This window comes from Carcharhinus amblyrhynchos, chromosome 7 (assembly GCF_965287045.1).
Source record: "Carcharhinus amblyrhynchos chromosome 7, sCarAmb.v2.hapA, whole genome shotgun sequence".
NCBI lineage: Eukaryota > Metazoa > Chordata > Chondrichthyes > Carcharhiniformes > Carcharhinidae > Carcharhinus > Carcharhinus amblyrhynchos.
The window spans coordinates 93,345,970-93,372,079 of NC_137330.1; the positions used below are offsets into that span (position 1 = coordinate 93,345,970).

At 41.7% G+C, this 26,110-nt stretch overlaps 1 protein-coding gene across 1 annotated transcript in view; it reads right to left on the reverse strand.

Annotated features, from left to right (window-relative positions):
• Nucleotides 1–6,249: 6,249 nt before the first annotated feature.
• The window catches only part of bckdhb (branched chain keto acid dehydrogenase E1 subunit beta), a 264,765-nt gene continuing 244,904 nt past the window's right edge, over nt 6,250–26,110 (reverse strand). The window contains exons 10-11 of the mRNA XM_080192796.1: nt 12,587–12,736; nt 6,250–6,682 (exon numbers count right to left, since the gene is read on the reverse strand). Coding sequence (XP_080048922.1) covers nt 12,596–12,736 — 141 coding nt within the window. The 3' untranslated portion in view covers nt 6,250–6,682; nt 12,587–12,595. The remainder of the gene's footprint in view (nt 6,683–12,586; nt 12,737–26,110) is intronic.

Genomic DNA, 26,110 nt, shown 5'->3' on the forward strand with positions numbered 1-26,110 from the left:
TGGAATTCTCTGCCTGTTGAAGTGGTGGAGGCTACCTCGCTAAATATTTTTAAGACGCGGGTTGATGGGTTTTTGATAAGAGAGGGGATTAAGGGTTATGGGGAGAAGGCGGGAATGTGGAACTGAGCCATGACAGATCAGCCATGATCTTATTGAATGGCGGGGCAGGCTTGAAGGGCTAGTTGGCCTACTCCTGCTCCTATTTCTTATGTTCTTTTGCCAATTTTAAATCTACTTGAAAGAAAGGAAACTGTTTCTTCTTACTTGGTCTTTTAAATCCCTACCTCATTTTGAATGCCTTTATTTGGTCTCCCCGTAATGAGGACAATCTCTCCACAAAACTGAAGGCTCTCATTTCTTATTTCATCCTGGTAAACTTCCTCTGTATACTCCCCAAGGCCTAAATATATGTCTCAAAGTGTAGTGTGGTGTCTGGAATTATACACAATACACCAGTTGAGCCTTATCCAACAACTTGCAAAGGTTGAGCATGATTATACATTGAGTATGCAAGGTTTTTACACTGTCGTTTGGGTATCATTTGTCTAATTGGATTAGCCATGGTGCAGACTTCATGGGCTGAATGGCCTCTTCTGCGTTGTAGGGTTTCTATGTCCAATTCCCTTTGAAAGTTCCCAAGGAATCAGATTTTGTGCTGTGTGATTTACTTTCAGATTTTATTACGTCGACTCCTGATGGTTTAAAGGCATTTTAACAGTGGGAAGCAAACATTATGGCATCTGTGCAGACAGTACATTTACATGTAAATAACAGAAGAATCAAAAGAACTGGAAAAAGGTCAAACAACAGAGTTCACCAGTAACAGATGGCATCATTGTTAGAGTTAGCAGTGATATTCTGAACCCTCTTGCTCCTTAAAACATATATGAAACAGCATCACAGGCACACCTCTCCTACAATGTTGTGTGGAAATATGCCTGATATACAGTCCATGATCTGGTACTGCTGATTCCAGTTTCAGATTTTCTGCAGCAAATGTTGAATCAGATGAAACGGTCCAAGTGTCTGAGAGAAATTCCAATATCCACAAACCCTTCAGTGAATTGTTCGGTGACTGATGGTAACTGATGTTACCATGAGAAAGACGATGCACTGATGTGAAAAGAAAATGTAGCAGGCGGCAGTAACTCCTTGCTGATCTCTGGTCATTGGCAGATGGAATACAATGTTGGCAAGTGTGAGGTTATCCACTTTGGTAGGAATAATGGTAGGAAGGACTACTACTTACAGGGCGAAAAGCTGCAGCATGCTACGGTGCAGAAGGACCTGGGGGTCCTTCTGCATGAGTCGCAAAAACCCAGCCTACAGGTGCAGCAGGTGGTCAGGAAGGCAAATGGGATGCTGGCCTTCATAGCGAGGGGGATTGAATGTAAAAGTAGGGAGGTCTTGCTGCAACTGTACAGGGCACTGGTGAGGCCACAGCTGGAGTACTGTGTGCAGTTTTGGTCGCCGCACTTGCGCAAGGATATTTTGGCCTTGAAGGGAGTGCAGAGGAGGTTCACTAGGCTGATACCGGAGATGAGGGGGTTGGACTATGAAGAGAGACTAAATAGACTGGGCTTGTACTCGTTAGAGTTTAGAAGGATGAGGGGAGATCTCATTGAGATGTATAAGATGATGAAAGGGATGGATAGGGTAGAGGTGGAGAGGTTTTTCCTGCTCAGGAAGGACAGCAGGACTAGAGGGCACAGCCTCAAGATAAGGGGGGCGCAGTTTAGAACAGAGTTGAGGAGGAACTTCTTCACTCAAAGGGTGGTGAATCTCTGGAATTCTCTGCCCGTTGAAGTGGTGGAGGCTACCTTGCTAAATATATTTAAGACGCGGGTAGATAGGTTTTTGGTAGGCAAGGGGATTACGGGTTATGGGGAGAGGGTGGCAAAGTGGAACTGAGCCACTTCAGATCAGCCATGATCTTATTGAATGGCGGGGCAGGCTCGAAGGGCTAGATGGCCTACTCCTGCTCCTATTTCTTATTCAAAGACATTTTGAGGATAATCAACAATGCAAAACTCTTAATTTTCCACCGGATACAATCAGTTTCCAATTGTGATTCCTATGAACTGTTGATCTGAATCCATGGTGCATTTAAAATAAATTGTTTGCAGAATGTAGAAGTGAACAAGGTTTTCATAAATGTGGGTAGAGTCTTAAAATCTGGTTACGAGTAAAAAAAAAACTGACAATTAATTTAGTGTATTAAAGTGTGTTTATAAAGAAAGCGAAAACACAACATAATCAGGATCTTGCATTTGTACTTTACGTTCAAAGTTTGTGTTCACCTAACTGAGTTGTAGATAGCCAAGAATTATGATGTTACGAATATACAAGACTGGACACACCTGAAATAGAGCAGGATCATTTTTAAACCATCTCAACCATGTGTCATTTGTGTGATATTGTCCAAGCCAGCTAACTTACGCTGAGTAATGTTGGCACGGAAACTAACTAAACTCAGATCAAATAAACATTACACTTGGAGCAAGCAGAAATGTCCGCTTTCACTCGATCAATTTTTAGCTCAATTGGAATTTGGGGTTACGTCATAAGATCAAAAGTAATGATGTTCGCTGATGATTGCATAGTATTTAGCACCAATCATGACGCTTCAGATACTGAAGCGGTTCATGTCTGTATGCAGCAAGACATGGACGATATTACAGCTTGATTTGATAAGTGGTAAGTAACATTCACACCACACAAGTGGCAGGACATGACCATCCCTAGCAAGAGAAAATCTAACTAATTCCCCTTGACATTCAATGGTTTCACCATTATTAAAACTGTCAACATTCTGGTTACCATTATCCAGAAACTTAACTGGACCAGCCATATAAACGGAGTAGCTAAAAGAGCAGTTTAAATGCTGGGAATCCTGCCCTAACTTCCTGCCTCCCCAAAGCCTACCCACCATCTACAAGGTGTAAGTCAGGAGTGTGATGAAATACTCTCCACTTGCCTGGATGAATGCAGCTCCAACAACATTCAATCAGCTTGATGCCATATAATACAAAACAGTCTGCTTGATTGGCACCCTAGCCACATACATTCATTCCCTCTGTTATTGATACACAGTGGCAGCAGTGTGTACCATCTACAAGTTGCACTGCAGGAATTCACCAAAGCTCCTTTGACAGCACCTTCCAAACTCAAGAGCACTACCATCTAGAAGGACACAGACAGCAGGTACATGAGAACACCACCATCTGGAAGTTCCAGGTTACACACTGCCTTGACTTGGAAATATATCACCGTCTCTTCACCGCTACTGGGTCAAAATCCTGGAACTCTTTCCTAACCTAAACCACATGGACTGCAGCAGTTCAAGAAAGGGGTCTCACCACCACCATTTAAAGGGATATTAGAGATGGGCTTCTTGAGTGTCTTTGGAGCTGCACTCATCCAGGCAAGTGGAGAGTATTTTGTTACACCATTGACTTGTCTTACAGACAGCAGAGTGAGGAGGAAGTTAATTGCCACAGGATTCCCAGTCTCTAATCTGCTCTTACAGGATTTATATGGCTGGTCCAGCTAAGCTTCTGGTCAATGGTAACTGGAGGATGTCTGTAAGGTAATTTAGTAAGGATGGTTACAGAAAAATAATGTATTTGAATGGGCTGTCGTGATTCAAAGGAGAAGATATGCAAGGTGTGAAAGAAAGGTAAATTATGGATAAAATGAGTTTATTTTTCTCTTAAATGTTAAATGCTAAAGAAAAGATTATAAAATTAATCAATTCTGGGGGAGAGCAGTTATAGAGAGACTGGGTGAGACAATGGAGAGAGATCAAAGGGGAAGACATATTTAAAGTGATACTGAAACCAGTGGGAGGAGTTGTTTAAACTCAGTAGACAACAGGAATGGCTGGTCAAACTCCCACAAGCAGTGTAGACAAAGCCAGATCTGAAAATTCAGCTGCTCAGAGGGCACCTCAAGGGAGAATTAAAGGCACTGCACGGTAAAAGTTACTGGACTTTTACAGATCTTAAAATCTATAAGGTGTTACTGATCTGATGGAAATAATAGTTCTGAAGGTAATTAAGATTGGTTGGAATTGTTTTATGTTTTGATATAGCGTGAAGCCATTGATATATCTAAGTGCAATTCTTTTGTTCCTATTTCTTAATAAACAGTTTCTTTACTATAAAATCATCACCAGTTGGAAATATATCACCGTCTCTTCACTGCTACTGGGTCAAAATCCTGGAACTCTTTCCTAACCTAAACCACATGGACTGCAGCAGTTCAAGAAAGGGGTCTCACCACCACCATTTAAAGGGATATTAGAGATGGGCTTCTTGAGTGTCTTTGGAGCTGCACTCATCCAGGCAAGTGGAGAGTATTTTGTTATACCATTGACTTGTCTTACAGATAGCAGAGTCAGGAGGAAGTTAATTGCCACAGGATTCCCAGTCTCTAATCTGCTCTTACAGGATTTATATGGCTGACTTTTCAAAATCTGTCCTCACACTATACAAATTGCAAACACAAGGGCCAATTATTTCAACTTTCCTTTCTGGGATTTGAAAAGCTTGGCATTTACCATCAGTCATGTCATAGAAATACAGAAAATAGGTGCAGGAGTAGGCCATTCGGCCTTTTGAGCCTTCACCACCAATCAATATGATCATGGCTGATCATGCACTTACAGTATCCCACTCCTGCATTCTCTCCATGCCCTTGATCCCTTTAGCCACAAGGCCACGTCCAGCTCCCTCTTGAACATTTTTAACTAACTGGCCCCAACGGCTTTCTGTGGATGGGAATTCCACAGATTCACAACTCTGAGTGAAGAAGTTCTTTCTCACCTCAGTCCTGAATGGCTTACCCCTTATTCTTAGACTGTGACCCCCTAGTCTTGGATTTCCCCAATATCAGGAACATTCTTCCCTCATCTAGCCTGTCCAGTCCCATCAGGATTTTATATGTTTCTATGAGATCCCCTCTCATTCTTCTAAATTCCATTGAGTACAAGCCCAGGCAATCCAGTCTCTCTTCATATATCAGTCCTGCTATTCCACGATTTGTCTGGTGAACCTTCGCTGGATTCCCACAATAGCAAGAATGTCCTTCTTCAGAATAGGGGACCAAAATCACATACAATATTCAAGATGCGACTGCAACAAAGCCCTGTATAATTGCAGCAAGACGTCCCGACTTCTATACTCAAATTCTCTTGCTATGAAGGTCAGCATACCATTAGCTATCCTCACTGCCTGCCGTATTTGCATGCCAACCTTCAGTGACTGTTTCACCACGACACCCAGGTTACGTTGCACTTCTTTTCTTAAACAGCCACCTTTCTGATAATACTATTCCTTCTTGTTTTTGCCACCAAAGCGGATAACCTCACATTTAACCACTTTATATTGCATTTGCCAAGTTTCTGCCAACTCAGCCAGCCTGTCGAAGTCACCCTACAGCCTCTTAGCATCGTCCTCACAGTACACATGGCCAGCCAGCTAGGTGTTGTCTGTAAGACAATTAAGTATGTTCAACAAATGCTGGCCGAGCCAGTGTAGCTCACTGTAGCTTTTAAGGCAAGAACAGATACATTTTTGAACAGTAAAAGAATTAAGGATTATGGTGAGCAGGTGGGTAAGTGGAGCTGAGTCCACAAAAAGATCAGCCATGATCTTATTGAAGGGCGGAGCAGGCTCGAGGGACGAGATGGCATATTCCTGCTCCTAGTTCTTATGTTCTTATATCAAAAACAAAAAAAAAACCTTTAGTTTTTCAGGGATTCTGGGATTCGGAATCATTAAAAATTCTGGAATTATACATTGGATCATGTACATATTTTAATTGGACTCCATGTTATTATTTGCAATGCTATCTTTTATTGTCCATTTGGCAATTATCACCTTATGTAACACTTTGATAATCACCCCATTACATGTAGGATAAAATATAATTTCAGGTGGCATTTATAATTGTTTTCAGCCTTGAACCAAAATTGATTACACAGTAACCAAAAGAGAAAAAGCTGGAAAATCTCAGCAGGTCTGGCAGCATCTGTAAGGAAAGAAAAGAGCTGATGTTTCGAGTCCAGATGACCCTTTATCAAAGCAGAATGAGATTTTCCGGCATTTTCTCTTCTGGTTTCAGGTTCCAGCGTTTGCAGTAATTTGCTTTCATCCCTTGATTTCACAGTAAATTAATTAAAATGTACAGCACCATTGTCATTTTCAACAGACCATGAAAACACTCTCAAATTATTTCAGAAACAACTTAAGGACATACATATTTTTATTTTTGTACATGTAATAAAAGACACTTCCATTAATATTACATTGGATGGTTACAATTAATGCAAAAAGAGAACTGTAATCAATTTTGCAGACTCAATACCAACCACACGGTCTGCAATACAGATAAATCATTGTAAAGGGACATTTTAATTCACCTTTGAATCAGAAGTACAGACAAATTTGTTGCCTTGAGGCAAACCTGGTTTAAAACTCAACCATTTCTCTTGTGATTAAATAGAAAAGTATAGCCACGGTCAGTTTTTTTGTAACTTCCAGGAAAATTGCAGCTGTGTCAGATTTTGTATCTTCTCTGCTACAGCAGGTAGCTTATATTTTGGGCAATAAGAATTGATCTAGATATAACGTGACAGACTTCTGGAGAGTGCAGCGAAGTCCAGTCCACCAGTTAACCTCTAAAAGGGAAGAAGTCATTAACATGAATTACAGGTCATTTTAAGCATATCTCAATATAAATCCTCAAATTAAGTGGGTGCAATCAATACATGATCATCTTCCCAGACAGAGCTAAGACAGGGTGAAAATAATTCTCACTTTATGCATCACACACAATTCTATTGCATTTCATGAAGCTTGACAAGTAAGTGGTTTCCAAGACGAGAACAAATTGTACACTTTACACTATTAAAATGTCAAGACATTGAGAAAGGAGGTACGACCAAGTACAACTTCAAGATGCTGGGAAGGAGCATAATGTGCTTAAACTTTATAAACTTAATATTCTTCAAAGTTTTTGATATCAACAATGTTTCTAAAACTTGCACCCATAGTTCCAGTCTGACACATATTTACGGTGCTTAGCAGTAATAGTTTGTAAGGATGGTTGATAATTAACATAAAAGTATCTGCACACAGAGTAAAATTTCCTCATTCATCCTTGTGTTCCATTCATTTTTCAATGTATTTAAATTATGTATTTTGTAAGGAAATGGAGCTAGTTTAAGTAATTGATATTTGTATTTGTGGGTATTAGAAATAAGGTGTAAGTTTAAGCTCAAGTATAATTTGTGTTTCTGTAATTCTGTGCTAAGAAAGAGCTAAAATTGTAGTCATCTTCATATTAGATAAGGATGTATGCATGTATATAGGTCTTAATTTCACTTTAAACTGTGCCTGCATTGTAATTGAGGTTTTACAACATGAAAGCAATTATAGGCTTAAAAAACAAAGCTTTGTTTAGCAAACAGAGGCTCACCCTGGGACAGCAAGAACTTTGTTGTAAGCTGGAACCAGAAAGCTGGACACAAGAAAGGGAATTGTAGAAGTCAGATTTCCCAAAAGAATACAGGCTGCCAGCTTGATACAGGGATGCAGGAAACAAGTTTTAGAAGCTGAAGAGTAGCCAGGAATCTGGGAATGTGGGATCCAAAAGTTTAAAGGAATAAAGGACAGAAATCTGAACAAGTACTGTTCGCTAAAGTTAAAAAGCAGAGAGAGGGCCTCCCAATTAAAGACAGAGCTGTAAGATGCAGACTTGAAGAAGCTGTTTAGTGAGAGTCAGATATCCTAAGTAACCCTAAGGTTGGTAATACCGCAACACAATCTGCGAAGCAGTGGTGTTCTATTGGCACAGCTAAGAACCTGAGAGATTGAGTGGAAGCATGAATTCATGTGGTGTTCCAGGGTAGAGGAATACTGAAGGGAGAAGTTTAAATCTTGGATGTGGATCCTCGTGGAAGGCATCCCAGAAAGCTTTGTGTGGAATTTCAAAGCGTATTCTTTGTGAGTGGAGTTTGGAAACACTTATGGGGAAGCCGGAGTTCCAAAGAGATCAACTGGCTCACAGTGTGACAAGCATCTGAGGAGGGATTTGATAGAAATCCACTTGAGTTGAAGTGGGGTGGCATCTACTACTTAGCTTCACATTTTGCCTATTGGTTTACATGGACTATGTACTTACTGAGAACATTAGTGTACAAGATATACTTTGTGACTTGTCTAATCCTTATAAATCTGTATATACTTGAAAAGGTATAGTGAGGTATAGGAGCAATGTATTATAATTAATCTTTTTTGTTTCAGAAATATTTTATTGTTTTGTTAAAAGTTAATCAGCAGTCCTGTGACTCTGTTCATCCATGTCTCTAAACAAAAAGTAACAGTTACGATTTACTGAGCCAGGGTTCCGCTCTAGGATTTGACTGCCCAGTAAAAACATCAGTTGGTCTCGTAATAACTTGTATACATCATTTCACAGTATTTTATACATGGATACTGTACTGTTCTACATTGATGACATTAAGCATATAATGAGTTTCAGCAGCTTGTTGGCTAAGGCCCTGGGCATGGGGTTAAGAGAAGCAGCAGGTTGGTTACATTGGGTTATACTTCCTCTCCCAGATGTGGGATTTAGGAATGGGAATTTGACTATATTGCAAGATGTTTTTTCAGTGGTATGTGACGATGTTGGTGATGGTGGTAGAGGTTGGGGATTAGGAGTATAAAGAGGAGCTACATTTCTAAAAATTGTTCCAAGTAGATCTCTAACAAATGTCTCAAGCTTTCCAAACATTCTGACAGTTCTACAATACTATAAATGATGCTTTAATATATCTAGCAAGTTGTAAAACTTTCTGCTCGAGTGGTTTCTACTTCATGGACATGCACAGCAAGGGTTGATCAGTATAACAAATGGGTCAGAATATTCTCAGTTTCAAACAGGCCCATCAAACATGAAGCTGGGAGCTTGTGCATATCCAGTACACTCTATGGGTATTGCTCTGCAATGTTACATTCGGGGAGCAATGGATTATCCAGAGCCAGCTAAGAATATGGGATGTTTGACAATGATTTTGAATAGGTTTTCCTATATCCAGACATATCCAAGTGTTTGCTTCAATGCTTATTCTCATTTCTGCTAGGTTAACTGACAACTCAGAGTCTCATTGCCAACTAATTTTTAGGATAATGGCAGCATCTGGCAGACACAGTATATAGGGCAGAAATTAGTCTGGAGAGTTGTCTAATTAAGTTTAGTTCTTAATCACAAGTAGGCTTACATTAACACTGCAATGAAGTTATTGTGAAAATCCCCTTGTTGCCACACTCCAGCACCTGTTCGGGTACAGAAAGAGAGAATTTAGCATGGCCAATGCACCTAACCAGCACATCTTTCAGACTGTGGGAGGAAACCAGAGCATCCGGAGGACTCTTATGCAGACATGGGAAGATTCCGCACAGTCACCCAAGCCAGAAATCAAACCCAGGTCCCTGGCGCTGTGAGGCAGCAGTGCTAAGGACTGTGCCACCATGACAAAGCAGTGCCAAGGACTGTGCCACCATGACCAGATTGACTGTGATTCTCAAGTATTGAAGGAAGAAAAGAAGAAAGAACAGTATAGCACAGGAACAGGTCCTTCAGCCTTCCAAGCCAGCGCTGATCACGTTGTCCTATCCAGACTAGTCGCTTATAATCCTCTATTTCCCCCCTCTTTGTGTGTCTATCCAGATAAGTCTTAAATGTTGCCAATGTATCTGCCTCAACCAACTCACTTGGCAATGCATTCCAGGCCCCCACCACCCTCTGTGTAAAAAACCTACCCCGTACATCTCCACTGAACCTTTCCCCCCTTACTTTGGGCTTGTACTCTCTTGTAACGTCGCTGGATTCCGGGGAAGTGCCGGAAGATTGGAAAACGGCTAATGTTACGCCGTTGTTTAAGAACGGTGGCAGGCAAAAGGCAGGGAATTATAGGCCGGTTAGTTTAACGTCTGTTGTAGGTAACATGTTAGAATCCGTGATCAAGGAGAAAATAGCGAGGCATCTTGAGGAGAATTGTTTGATAGAGCAGACGCAGCACAGTTTCGTTAAGGGGAAGTCGTGTCTGACGAATTTATTGGAGTTCTATGAGGATGTGTCTAGGGCGGTGGATAGAGGAGAGCCGGTGGATGTGGTGTTTCTTGATTTTCAGAAGGCGTTTGATAAGGTGCCTCACAAGAGGTTACTAAAGAAGGTCAGGGGGCATGGAGTTGGGGGTAGGGTGTTAGCGTGGATAGAGGATTGGCTGTCAAATAGGAGGCAGAGAGTGGGGGTCAATGGGTGCTATTCGGGTTGGCGGTTGGTGACTAGTGGAGTGCCCCAGGGGTCGGTGCTGGGGCTTCAGCTATTTACCATTTATATAGATGATCTGGAGGAGGGAACCGAGTGTACGGTGTCGAAATTTGCTGATGACACCAAGATTGGTGGAACGGCAAATTGTGCGGAGGGTGTGGAGAGTCTGCAGAAGGATCTAGATAGGCTGGGCGAATGGGTCAGGAACTGGCAAATGGAATTTAATATTGGCAAGTGCGAGGTGGTCCACTTTGGTAGGAATAATGGTAGGAAGGACTATTACTTACATGGCGAAAAACTGCAGCAGGCGACGGTGCAGAGGGATCTCGGGGTCCTTGTGCATGAGTCGCAAAAACCCAGCCTGCAGGTGCAGCAGGTGGTCAGGAAGGCTAATGGGATGCTGGCCTTCATAGCGAGGGGGACTGAATATAAAAGTAGGGAGGTCTTGCTGCAGCTGTATAGGGCACTGGTGAGGCTGCAGTTTTGGTCGCCGCACTTACGCAAGGATATTGTGGCCTTGGAGGGAGTGCAGAGGAGGTTTATTAGGCTGATACCAGAGTTGAGGGGGTTGAACTATGAGGAGAGGCTGAATAAACTAGGCTTGTACTCGTTAGAGTTTAGAAGAATGAGGGGAGATCTCATTGAGACATATAAGATGATGAATGGGATGGATAGGATAGAGGTGGAGAGGCTCTTCCCGCTCAGAAAGGACAGCAGGACTAGAGGGCACAGCCTCAAGATAAAGGGAGGGTGGTTTAGAACAGAGTTGAGGAGGAACTTCTTCACTCAAAGGGTGGTGAATCTCTGGAATTCTCTGCCCGTTGAAGTGGTGGAGGCTGCCTCGCTAAATATTTTTAAGACGCGGGTTAATAGGTTTTTGATAGGCAAGGGGATTAAGGGTTATGGGGAGAGGGCGGGAATGTGGAACTGAGACACAACAGATCAGCCATGACCTTATTGAATGGCGGGGCAGGCTCGAGGGGCTAGATGGCCTACTCCTGCTCCTATTTCTTATGTTCTTATGTAATAGTCATTTCGGCCTCACTTACACTCTAATAAATCTCTAAAACCCATCCCTCTGACTAAACTTGTGGTATGTGGTCTCATGTTCCTCTGGTTAAGTGCATTTTTATTAGCTGTTTTCCTCTGTGAAATGCTTTCAGATTACTTTTTTCTATTTTAAAATGGCTATATAAATGCAAGTTATTCTCCATTTGGAAGTTCCAATAGTCACTTGTACTGATAAAGAGCTGCATGAGAATTCAGGTGGTGAATGCAAAAGGACTCAGGTGAGTGGGTGGGTTAGGGCAGTAAATGGGTAGACACAATACTGCGGTGTCACCAACCACTGAGTCTGGGATGTGGTGAAGAGGGGAAGAAACCACTTAAATTATGAAAAATGCAAATGTTGCATGGAAACATAAGAACATAAGAAATAGGAGCAGGAGTAGGCCATCCAGCCCTTCGAGCCTGCCCCGCCATTCAATAAGATCATGGCTGATCTGTCGCTGCTCAGTTCCACTTTCCCGCCCTCTCCCCATAACCCTTAATCCCCTCTCCTATCAAAAACCCATCAACCCGCGTCTTAAAAATATTTAGCGAGGCAGCCTCCACCACTTCAACGGGCAGAGAATTCCAGAGATTCACCACCCTTATGGTACAAGATAAAGCAAGAAAATATTTTTGTTACTTATTGTTGAAAAAAGGGGCATGCTGTTGAAGTTTTTTGTTTTGCGCTCAGCAGAACAGCTGCAAAAATATGAAATTTCCAACATTTAACACTGCTTGGAAAATGGGGTGCTGATTCGTTGGCAAAATGTCTCTGATTGTATGAGACGTTGTCATGATGAATGCAGTTTTCTCAATATAATACAAATACCTTAAAATCCTTGGTAATTGCAGCACAAATGATACTCCCTTTTCTGAACATCATGTACTTTAGCAGTAAGGAGGGCAATCAAGATTGAAATTAGAGCTACCCGTTATGTTCCTGCTGTTTTCAAATGATGGAGGTTTCATTGAAGAAATGAAAACAGCACGTATTACTTAAAATAAATAGGGAGTATGTTAAAGGCTGTAACCCAAGCTGTGGTAATTGATAAATGTCAAATTACTCAAACATCACCATAACAACAGACTATCATTTTCAAATTATTGATTATACGAGTGCCATAGAATTTACTTGCAGATTTCATCAACATACGTTTAAGGTGCTAACCCATATCCCTATGAAATTAAGGTTTCTTACCTGCTGCACTTAATAATTTATCATTTTCCGCACAGCATCAAAGCACTTCCATTTGTCTGGTATGTAAAAGGGTTCAAAGATATGCGGGAAAGGTGTGTCATATCCACAGACCCTGCTGATCGGCGCCTCCAGATTAAGGAAGCATTCTTCCTGTAAATTACGAAAAAAAGTAATATGAGTACAGGTTTCAGTGACAATCAGATTTTGTCTACACAAATTAACCTTCTGGGTGTTTGAGCTACACCCACAAAGCACAAAGTGTACTCTATTTAGTTCTTGCTCTATGTAACGCAAGTTTGTGTTAACAAATACTGTTTTTGATATCGTGCATTGTGCTCTGGGCACTTCTGGCCCAGAATGGATATGGTAACATCATATCAACTGGTTTAGTTTTCACTTACTGACATTTCTTTTTTCTGTGCAACAAATCAATCCATGTTCCCTTATCTGCATAACATTAACCTGACTCTTGAAAGGCAGATTGAGTTTACAGGGAAAACTTGCAACAAGTCACACAATGATATTACTGTCCTTTTTCTTGTGTTTAATAGGTCATATAATAAGAAAGTATCTACTTCAAAGCTTTGTTCATTGATATAGGAATCTTCTTCATCATTTACTACAACAGAGTTTCCCGGAATAATAGCTAATGGTAAAAGCACACCCATTCTCAGTGAAGTAAAACTAATCTATGTACATTCTGCTTTTCATCATTCTATCCATGTTCAGCACATCAGGCTGACTTGAACAATTGGATGCTTAACCTCAGACACATTTCCATGATAAAACTGACTTAGAATCATCTTTGAAGATACCAGAACACTGAATCCATAATCTTAACATCCACTTCCTTTCCTACCTACACATTTAGAAGTCTCACAACACCAGGTTAAAGTCCAGCAGGTTTATTTGGTATCACAAGTTTTAAAAGCACTCTCCTTCGTCAGGTGAGTGACCACCAGTCCAATGCCGGCATCTTCACATTATGGCTATCTACACTTCTGGCTGCAGTGTACACTATTTCTAGGTCGTACTGCAGAAAGTCTCCAAGGTTTCTTTGGCAGTACCTCCTGCGCCACTTAGAAGAATAACGTCAGTGAGGGCATGGGATCCCCATTATGTTCAACTTTCCCTCCAAGGCACACACTATTCTGACTGGGATATATGCAACCATCCCTTCATTGTTGTAAAGATGTTGGAATTTCCTACACACTTCAGTTGTGAGTACAGAATTACCACTAGGGCTGCAATAGTCCAAAAGAAGGCATGGCATCATATTCTAGGTGCAATGAAAAATGGCCTTGCCAGCACCTGAGAAGTAGATATATTTTTTATTACAAATGCAGAACTTGCCAGTACAACAATTTTTTCCCTAAGTATCACAGCCTACCTGTAACATCTGATAAAATGACCCATAAAAATATTTGATCGCACATTAAGGGTACTTATTGACTGCTAAGAATTCTGATACTTTTCTAGTTTAAAGATTATGTTACTGTTAGTTTAATAATGCAGCAGAACATTGGGCCATAACTTCCACCCAGTGGATAAAGTGATGTCCCACTGGAATCACAAGAGATTAAAGTGCACTGACCTGCTCTGGAAACCTTTGCTGAAACCTCTGCTGCCTGAGGTTGCTTGAAGCCTGCAGCAGTAGAGTCCCCAGCGCCACTGCGCAATGCAACTCCAGTGAACCCAGGGAGGTCACGTCCAGCTTTTTACTGCATCAGCTGCTGGAAAGCAGGTAAGATTAAAGGGCCCAGTAAACCTGGCAGGCCAGGGAGAAGATAAGTGACCAGGTGTCAGGTCCGCTTGGGAAAGTGGTGTCTTCACTCCAGCGATGTTGGAAGTCCAGGTCCATTTGGGAGATGGGTGGTATTGGCTGTGCTCAGGAAGTGGGGCAGAAGGTGTTAGGTCCACTCATGGTTAGACATCTGCTCCATTCCTTTAGGCAGGTTGGGGTAGGGGTGAGTTGAGTTGGATCCAGTTTGGGCGGTGGGCGGATGAGGGTAGTGGTGCTCTGTGTGGACTTGTCTGGGTGTTTAATATAGTTACAGTGAAGTTAGAAATGGTTTAATTTCTTCTAACTCTTTCACAGTAATATTGGTGTATAACTGAAAGAACCCAACCAAATGGTTAATGATTCAAATGGTTATGTTGGATAGTCTTACTGCAGCCCAATTGTCCAGGGGAAGTTAACACTTTTGAACAATTGCAGTATAAATTCTTACCAGGGAACTTCCAGAGAGATTCCCTAGTGCATTTTTGAGGTATTCTCTACCAACAGCTTTCTGAGGTAGAGAATTCCACAGGTTCACAAGTCTCAGAGAAGAACAAAGAACAGCACAGCACGGGAAACAGGCCCTTCGGCCCAATGAGCCCGTGCTGCCATTTTAACATTATGCCCACCTCTACCCATGACTTTTGCCTACACCTATTGGGGAAGATTGAGGGAAGACAAATTTAGGGACAATTTGTTACATCAATTAGCCTAACAGCACGTTCTTCCTCATCTCAGTCCTGAATGGCTTACCCCTTATTCTTAGACTGTGACCCCTAGTCTTGGACTTTCCAACATCAGGAACATCCCCTCATTTAGCCTGTCCAGTCCCATCAGGATTTTATATGTTTCTATAAGATCCTCTTTCATTCTTCTAAATTCCATTGAGTACAAGTCCAGTCTCTCTTAATAAGGACTACTACGCTTAAGTAGGACTACTACTTACAGGGCGAAAAGCTGCAGCATGCTACGGTGCAGAGGGACCTGGGGGTCCTTGTGCATGAGTCGCAAAAACCCAGCCTACAGGTGCAGCAGGTGGTCAGGAAGGCAAATGGGGTGCTGGGCTTCTTAGTGAGGGGGATTGAATATTGAAGTAGGGAGGTCTTGCTGCAACTGTACAGGGCGCTGGTGAGGCTGCAGCTGGAGTACTGTGTGCAGTTTTGGACGCCGCACTTGCGCAAGGATATTTTGGCCTTGGAGGGAGTGCAGAGGAGGTTCACTAGGCTGATACCGGAGTTGAGGGGGTTGAGCTATGAAGAGAGGCTGAATAGACTGGGCTTGTACTCGTTTAGAAGGATGAGGGGGGATCTTATTGAGACGTATAAGATGATGAAAGGGATGGATAGGGTAGAGGTGGAGAGGTTCTTCCCGCTCAGAAAGGACAGCAGGACTAGAGGGCACAGCCTTAAGATAAGGAGTGGGGGGGGGGGGGGGGGGCGCAGTTTAGAACAGAGTTGAGGAGGAGCTTCTTCACTCAAAGGGTGGTGAATCTCTGGAATTCTCTGCCCGTTGAAGTGGTGGAGGCTACCTTGCTAAATATATTTAAGACGCAGGTAGATAGGTTTTTGGTAGGCAAGGGGATTAAGGGTTATGGGGAGAAAGCGGGAAAGTGGAACTGAGCCACTTCAAATCAGCCATGATCTTATTGAATGGCGCGGCAGGCTCAAAGGGCTAGATGGCTTACTCCTGCTCCTATTTCTTATGTTCTTATGTTCTTAATGTCAGTGCTGCCATTCCAGGAACTAGTCTGGTGAACCTTCGCTGGATTCCCTCAATAGCAAGAACATTCTTCCTCAGACTAGGAGGCCAAAACTACACACAATAGTCAAGGTGTGACCTCACCAAGGCTCTGTACAACTGCAGCAAGATATCCTTACTCCTAAACTCAGATCCTCTTGCTATGAAGGCCAGCATGCCATTAACTTTCCTCACCGCCTGCTGTCCCTGTATTCCAACCTTCAGTGACTGTTCCATCACGACACACAGGTAACGGTGCACTTCCCCTTTTCCTAAACTGCTGCCATAACATTGATTGCAATTCTAAATTACTTCACCGGTTGCAAAATACTTTCCGATGTCTTGAGGTTAGGAAAAACACTTTATTTGTGCAATTCTTTTTTCAGGACAAAGTTACCCTTCAAAATTAATTCTCAGTGCACATTTCTTCCCTTCTGGAAGCAGAATACTGATTTTAAAAGTTTGCACTTCCAGCAAATTCATAAAAGTCCTAGAAATAGAAATCATAGAAACCCTACAGTACAAAAAGAGGCCATTTGGCCCATTGAGTCTGCACCGACCCCAATCCCACCGAGGCCCTACCCCCATATCCCTACATATTTTACCCACTAATCCCTGTAACCTATGCATCTCGGGACACTAAGGGGCAATTTTAGTATGGCCAATCAACCTAACCTGCACATCATTGGACTAAATTGTTAGTCTGAAATGTAACTGCTCAACATGGAAAAGAGCCACTAACAAAGACATGGAGAAAACACACATTTCTAACGTGGTAAATGTAGTCAGTATGATTAATGGATGAATAAGCATATCTCACATAGTTTACTCAACGTGAACAACTGTTTGGCGTAGAAACTGGTACAGATATTCTGAATCAAACTTTTTGTTAGATCATCCAAAAATTATTTTGATGTTACAGTACAAAGTTTATAACATTGCTGTACTCTGGGGCTGTCTGTTCAAGGTAAAATGGAGGAATATGACCTGCTCTGAATTCTGCCCAACAAAGAACCTAGGTGACTTGGTAGCTATGAGAACAAAGGAGGAATTTCTTCACACAAAGGGTTGTGAATCTGTGGAATTCTCTGCCCAGTGAAGCAGTTGGGGCTACCTCATTGAATGTTTTTAAGGAAAGGATAGATACATTTTTGAACAGTAGAGGAATCAAGGGTTACAGTGAGCGGATGGGTAAGCAGAGCTGAGTCCACGAAAAGATCAGCCATGATCTTATTGAATGGTGCAGCAGGTTCGAGGGGCCAGATGGCCGACTCCTGCTCTTAATTCTTATGTTCTTAAAAAGGGGCCTAAATCAAGAAACTTCTGAGAAGGGGCAAGATGTTCACATCTGTGTTGACTGTGGGTCAACTGTTAGTCTCCCAAGTCCCACGGGGAGGTGTGAATATCAAGCTTTAAAAACAATCATATTTTAAACAGTTTGTTTAATTCCAAGATAGAATTAGAGTTGTATGTCTAGAAAATGCCTAATTATCATTTCTACCTGAATACAAGGTCCGTGTAATTCACAGTGCCATGGAGATGTGCTTTGGGGAAAAAAACATTCATAGAAAGCCATTGTGATGTTAAGTTACAGGTTTTCTAAATTACTCATGAAACTCGCACCCAAGTCAGCCTTCTAAGGAGCAGACAGCAGGAGATAAAGGCAGCTCGTCCTGCATCTGAAACAGGGAAAATGCTGATCCTGATGGTCACTATGCAAAACGGGGGTGGGAACTCACACGCAGATTAGTGATTGAGTTTGTGAGGATTTAAAGGAGGCTGGAAGATTTGCCTAGCTTGGGCTAGCGGGAAGGTTTCTCTACTATAATGTTCACAGTGAAAGTCCATTCTAGGATTCAAAGTAACTTGACTAGGAAGAAAAAGAACAGGTCATCAGGAGCAGAGAATAAAAATGAACTAGTTCAGGGAGAATAAAGTATCCACTTAAGGGATGGTATCAAGCAGGGAAGGAGGAGGGGGGCTTTTGGTTGTTTTAGAAGTCAAATGGGGAAATATTTTTGCAGTTTAGAGTATAAGTTGCCTACTTTGTAAGCGTAATGGTATTGTCACTGGACTAGTAATCCAGAGACCCAGGTTCAAATACTACCATAGCAGATGGTGAAATTTGAATTTAGCAAAAGTCTGGAATTAAAAGTCCAATGAAGACCATGAAACCATTATCAAATGTCTTAAAAACCTATCTGGTTCACTAATGTCCTTTCGGAAAGAAAATCTGCCACCTTTACCTGGTCTGGCCTACATGTGGCTCCATAAAAACCATAGAAAATTACAGCTCAGAAACAGGCCTTTTGGCCCTTCTTGGTTGTTCCTGCACTTGAACCATATCCCTCCACAGCCCTCTCATCCATCAACCTGTCCAAGTTTTTCTTAAATGTTAAAAGTGACCCCACAACAACATGGGTGACTTTTAAATGCTCTCTAAAATAGCAAGCTACCCAGTTCATGGGCAATTACAGTCTGGGCAATAAATGGGCAGGGGATGTAGGCTCAGCTGGCAAAGCCCACATCCCCTGAATGAATAAAATAGAAACTGGATAGTGATAAACAATATTGCTGTTACAGTAATAGTATGATCTTGAAATCCTGTCACGTAATGCTTTCAGGCACTCACAAGAAGTTCAAATTTCATTTTAAAAGTTATCAGTGTCTACAGGATCATAACACTGACAAACACCAGTTTTTAAGAAAGAGGAAAGGAAACCTCCCCATTACTTGTTAACATTAAAAAATTACACCTAAGGGCTTTATGTCAATCACCTGGAAAATCATCAGGTATGTATTATTACATAAGCTGGACCCCCATGCCTGCACTTACCTTACAGCACTTGTACTGATTTGTTAACTTTGAGTTATAATTCATGTTATTATGTTTTCTTATGTCCTTAAGGGTGTATCAGATAGCCAGTATCAAACTGTTCTTTCACTATTCCGTGTGTGTTTCATCAATCAACTTGTCTCAAAGTTTTGTCACGTTCTATTAAATAATATGGTATTAAGAGACCTCAGAAAAGACTTTTCTTAAATGCTTGAGTGCTTTTGCAAACATTTTCCAACATATAATATCTGAAACATAGACAGACCTACACTTCACCCAATTAAGATTGAAAGGAACAAATGTAACTCTGCAGGTTTACATTTGTTATAATTATGATAAATTACCCACATTATTCATCCAAAACTATAGTTATGAGAATCCAAGTAATCAAGTATTAAATTATAATAAGCTGTTTAAGTTGTACTTTTACGTCTGCCAAAATCTCATCTCTGATAATGTGAGGTTGATTCTACATGTGGTGCACTTAAAGTAGCTACCAAAACTTACAGAAAATTTTCATGACCTATTTGTGATATGCTTGCAGTTTCAATATTAACTGTATTTTTAGACTGTTTCTTTTTTTTACCCTTTGAGTGATACGAATCTTCAAGCCTCCTTTCAGTTAAATGATCAAGGCTGTCTAAACTATGAACTATTTCATGAATGCTGCTATAGTGCCTCTGTGATTAACCATTAGAATGCACGGCTATCATCAATTCTCTGGTCCTTCAGCAGAGTGCCCCACTTCCATAAAATGCTTTGCTTCAGAGTGCATCAACTTTATCCCACAATGACAGTGAGATTTGGGAAAGATGCTTGGTTTTTGCAATAATAACGTAAACAGAATTAAAAGAATAATGTTCTTTGGATGTCGGTGATGCTAGCAAGATTGGGTTAGAGACTTTCTCCAGTCCTCCTGAGAGTTTTATAAAATTATGAGCAGTATAGATAGGGTGAACAGTTGGAAGCTTTTTCCCAGGGCAGAAACGACAATTACAAGAGGCACAAGTTCAAAGGTGAAGCTTCAATGGAGATGTGCGGGGGAAGCTTTTTACACAGAGGGTGGTGAGGGCCTGGAATGCACTGCCATCTGGGGTAGATGAGGCAGGCACTTTAGCCACATTTAAGACTTATTTTGAGAGACATATGATCAAACAGGGAATAGAGGGATATAAGCGGTTGGTTTAGATAAGTAAATGTGATCGGTGCAGGCTTGGGGGGGTCGAAGGGCCTATCCCCGTGCTGTACTGTTCTTTGTTTTTGTTCTTTGTTAATATGAAGGAGCCCTAGCAGGATTGTAATCAATGGGAATCAGAGGGAAAGTTACCCAGAGATCGGAGTCATACCTAACACAAAGAAAAATGCTTGGGTTTGTTGGAGGCCAATCATTTCAGCCATAAGGCTGAAGTTCCTTATTTCAGGATAGTGTCCTGGGCCCAAACATCTTCAGATGCTTTACCATTGACCTTTCCTCCATCATAAGGTCAGAAGTGGGGATATTTGCTGATAATTGTTGGGTATTTAGTAACATTCATGATTCCTCAGGCACTGAAGCAATCCATGCCATATGCAGCAAGATCTGAACAATGTTCAGACTTGGACTGATAAGTGGTAAGGAAATTTTGTGCCCCACACAATTGTCAGGCAACGACCATCTCCATCAAGACAGAGTCTAACTATTTCTCCTTGACATTCAATGGTAGTCCGTTGCTGAATTCCCCACCATCAATAATCTGGGGGGTTACCACTGACGAGAAATTGAATTTGACAAGACATATAAGTAATGTAGTGACAAGAGCAAGTCGGAGGCCGGGAACACTACAGTAAGTACCTCACCGCCTGACCCCTTAAAGCCTGTCCACCATTTAAAAGCACAGGTCAGGAGTGTAATGGGATACTCACCAATTGCTTGGATGAACATGACTCTAACAACACTCAAGAAACTCAACACCAGCCAGGACAAAGCACCCTTCTTGACTGACATCCCATCCACCACCTTGAACATTCACTTCTTTCACCATCAGCACACAATGGCTCCAGTGTGCATTATCGATAAGATGCACTACAGCAACTCACCAAGTCTCATTTCGCAGTGCCTTCAAACCCATCAATTTTAGCACACAGAACAGGGCAGCATTTGCATGAGAGCACCATCACCTAAACTCCCCTCTTAACCATCCATCATCCTGATTTGGAACCATATTGCTGCTCCTTCACTATCTCAGTGTTAAAATCCTGGAACTTCTTTCCTAAGAGCACTGTCAGTGTACCTACACCAAATAGACTGCAGTTGTTCAGTAAGGCCACTTGCCATCATCTTCTTAAGGGTAATTAGGGATGAGAAACAACTGCTGGCCTTGACAGTGACACTCACATCCCATCAAAGAATTTTAAAGTACTCACACCACAGTTTTACATATGTAATTCCAGAATATTGATCCTCATAGCTCTTCCCACTAACATTAAGGATACATGGACCAGAATAACTGATGATTTTGCATGTAGGGTCTTGGCATTAAAATATTAAAACTTAACTTTGACAAGAAAAATAAATTTTCTCATCTTAAACTCAGAGTTAATCCTATTCAAAGTAAGGACTGCACAGCAAATCTGAATGTTTTGCCCATTAAAGGATCATTAAGACTTGTTTTCTTTTTTCCAATGTCATTGGTAAGTTTAACAGAATTTAGTCGAAGGAAATTCATTTTACTGTTACTCCTTAGGTTCACTAGGAACCTAATGCAGCCTGACAATTCATATCTGGCCTTGTATCACTGAAAGAAATCTCTCAACACAAGGTTAAAGTCCAACAGGTTTATTTAGAATCATGAGCTTTCGGAGCACTGCTCCTTCATCAGATGTGTGGAGGTTAATTCACGGCATACACAGACAGACACAATTGCAAAATAATTACAGTTTGGAATGTGAAGAATGGTTGGAATGTGAGTCCTTACACGTAATCAAGTCTTCACAGGTACAAACAGTGTGTGTGGAGAGAGGGATAATCACAGATTAAAGAGGTGTGAATTGCCTCAAGCCTGGACAGTTCATAGGATTCTGCAAATCCAGGCAAGTCGTGAGGGTTACAAGTAGTGTGACATGAACCCAAGAACCTGATTGAGGCTATCCTCAGACATGTGAAAATCAGCTATCATTTTCTGCTCGGCAATTCTGCGTTGTTGTGTGTCTTGGGGCCGCCTTGGAGAACGCTTACCCAAGGATCAGAGGCTGAATGCCCTTGGCTGCCGAAGTACTCCCCGTCTGGAAGAAAACTCTCCTGCCTGGTGATTGTTGCCCCGGAGGAGTGTTCCCTTCCAGTTATGATTCCAAATAAACCTGTTGGACTTTAACCTGGTGTTGTGAGACTTCTTACTGTGTCCACCCCAGTCCAATGCTGGCATCTCCACCTCATATCACATAAGTGTCAATCAGCCTGTATTTCAGATAACGTATGAAAGGAGGCACATATGAGTTTACAGTAACCCATTTGTGTAACAAGGGGTTTCGATGTTAAATCCCAGCTCACATTATCATGACTAGATGATGGGTAGAAAGGTTAAACTCTTGACAACACGCACTTGTAGAAGAAATCTACAGCACTAAACTTGATAGTTTATCTACAGTATATTAGACAGCTTTAATATATGGCATAATACACATTGCCCCACTTCTAATCATTTAGTACAGAAAGTGGTCCAAACCAGAGCAAGCGGGTCTGAGGAAGCTCAGTACTGAAGGCCCATGTTTAAAAGCCGTGGCAAGGAGTCAGTGGCAGTGATAGAATGTGGGATTGCGACACTACAGAATTGGAGGCTTTGAGTCAAAGGGTACGGTGGGTATCACCATGAGTCAGAGTGAACGTGATCAGAAAAAGGGGAAAAAGAAGTCAGCGTGACATCAGAGTGTGAAATCAAAGAGATTTGTTGATAAGTAGTTCTCTTTACCTATCTCTAAACTAGGGCATTTGTTTAAACCAGGAATTGGAAAATTAACCAGATTCTAAAAGAGAGAATAGATGTTAGTTAGATCATGGATGGGCAGCTGAGATCTGTTACTTCTAATTCCTGCAGCATGTTGGAATATCAGGACATAAAATGTCTTGGGGGACCCCATATGTAGGAAGTGTCTCCAGCTGCTTGAGCTTAAGTTCAGGATCTCTGAGCTTGAGGGGCAGCTCAAAGCATCAGCAACATTGAGAGTTTCCTGGATTGCATTTTTCAGGGGGTGGTCACCCCACAGGGGATGGCAGTTCAGGATAACAGATGGGTGGCTATCCAAAAGAGTAAGAAGTTCAGGAGTCTTCAGTGGCACTTGTGGGGGAATCTGCACTGCAGCGTTCGAGGGTTTACCAGGCAGAGGCCAAAGACTACAATCCCCCGCATTCCTAAGTGTCCAGCACAAATGCAGAGCGCAGCAGGGAGATAGGCTACACAAACTCGGTGTAGCATTTCTCTGCAGCTGCTGGTATTGGGGTGTGGGCCTATGTGGTGATGTGGTGTGAAAATAACAGCCACTGGACTTATGTTCTTATGGACTGGGGTACAGCACACAAGTTAAGGTAGTCAGGAGCAAATGGCACAGGGCCATTTCCATGCAGTTCAACTGCTGCCATTAGCTACATGCTGCTAAAGGGGCTGGGCCTCTGAGAAGCTGCAGGAGCCATTGGTAGCTTTGTCCTACCAGTAGTTGGTGCTCACAGAGGTCCGGATACAGTATTTGCTCAGTGCAGCTAGGAATTTGGAGCTAGAGAAACCCAAGGCAGCGGCAGCTCAGTGAAGCTGGCTGTAGGGGCAAAGAGAGCCCAAGAGCAGTGGTTTGCTGTTCAGAGCAGATAGAGAACTGGAATCATGCCGTTAATTAGAAGCTGGGATGCAACCTCATAATCTGGTAGCATGCAGTCTCTGGAGAAGCGATTGAGCAACTTGGAGGTGAACAGTCTACGTTAAGAGTGGCTGTTGAGGGAAATCAAAGTTTAAAATTTATTTATTTATTAGTGTCACAACCAGGCTTATATTAATACTCAATGAAGCAACTTTATCTTTAACACAAAAAAATGCCCCAAATATTTCACAAAAGTGTTATAAAGCAAAATTAGAAACCAATTAAAGCAAGGTTAGCACAGATGAATAAAAGCTAGGTCAAATAAATTGTTTTAAGGAACACTCTGATGGACGAATGCAAGGTAGAGAGGTGGAGAGGTTTTGGGAGGGAAGTCCTGGCTCAAGTCCGAGGCAAATGAAGAGTGAGCCATGTTGTTAAAATTAAAATTGAGGATGCAAAAGAGGCCAGGATTGGAAAGTGCAGATATCTCTTGGTTGTGGGGCTGAAGGAGGTTGCAGGGGTAGGGAAGGGGGAACTAAAGCACAAGGGGATTTGAAAACACAGATGAGAATTTTAAAACAAACAGCTGCTTGACTTGGAGCCTCTGTATATCAGTGAGCACAGGATGATCAGTGAAAAAATTTGGTATGAGGTAGGACATGGGCTTCAGGGCTCTACATGACCTTAGGTTTATGGAGGCTAGAACATAAGGTCAGCCACAAGTCAGCTGGAACATTTAAGTCTGGGGGTAACAAGCCCAGTCCATCACTCAAACCAGCCTCCCACCCATTGATACTGTTTACACTTCCCGCTGCCTTGGAAAGGCAGCCAGCCTAACTAAGGATCCCATCCCATGCACCCTGGGCATTCTCTCTTCCATCGGGAAAAAGGTACAAATATCTGAGGACAGGTACCAACAGACTCAATTACAGCTTCTTCCTTGCTGCCATCAGACTTCTGAATGGACCTACCTTGCATTAAGTTGACCTTCCTCTACACCCTAGGTATGACTGTAACAGTACATTCTGCACTCCTCCCTTTCCTCTCTATGAATGGTATGTATGCTTTGTCTGCATAACACACACAAGAAACAATACTTCTCATTGTATACTAATAACTGAAAATAATAAATCAAATCAAACAAAGATATCATGAGGGTTTCCGCAGCAACTGAGTTGAGGCAGGAACAAAGACAGTTAAATTCCAGTCCATTCAGCTCAGTCGGTTATGTCTTACTGAAGTCCACTCCTAACCTTCTCCAATCCAAGCAACACCCGTTGACTCCAACCTTTTCCCTGTCCAATAAACTTTCCATCATGCTATTGTATTTCTCCCTTTCCCCGATCCATTACATTAAAGGAATTCCAATGTAATCATGAAAATCTCCTTTTATTATTTTAGGAAATCCCAGGAGCTCCTTAAATTTATTATGACCCTGGATTCCTCCCACAAGTACATAGTTTTGTTTGCATTTTCTAGTTGTTCCCATTGCAAATTAACTGGAATTCATGTCTGCTGTTACTGCCATGTAGCCACAGATGAGATATTTTGCCAGGATTATGGGTTTACATTACAATTTGGATACTGGGAACTTGGAGTTTTCCCGAAACCAAATATATGAGAATACGATCCTTGCAAATCTGAAATATGGATTCAAATTTAGCCAATATACAAAGTAATTCTGTTATACTTGAGGTGTGGGGCAATATTAATCCTTGCTAAAAAAATTGCAGAAGTGAATATGTTTTTATTTCAGATGGTGCCAGAGTGAGGCAACTTCTAGTAAGCTGTGCCCAGCATACCTTCTAATTCTATCTTTTACTCTTGTTTTATGCTTCTAAAACTTTATTCTAATTCTTTTAAACTCTCTAACAATGTTTCAATGCACTATCTTCAGTACATTCTGCACTCTCTCGTTTGCTTCTCTATGAACGGTATGCTTTGTCTGAAACAATAATTCTCACTGTATGTTAATACACGTGACAAGAATAAATCAAATCAAAATCAAGTGAAGGCTCATTGTACTGACCATACACAAGGTCTTGTCTATATTCTAAATAGCCCTCCATATCCCTATAGAAAAAGCAAATACAATCATCTTTATGTCAACATTGGATTTTAACCTGTATATATTTTTGAGAAATAACTATATCTGCTACTGCACATTTCTTAATAATATATGATGCTCTATTAAAGGCCCTAACGACAACAGATTATAGACCAGCAAAATGTTCCTATTTACAGTGAAACCTTAAAGTATAATTAGCATTGAGCCCTATTTTAGGTGGTGGTGAGTGGCTGCAATTATCAAAGAGCTGAACTGATGCCAATTCCAACAACCAGATTGCTG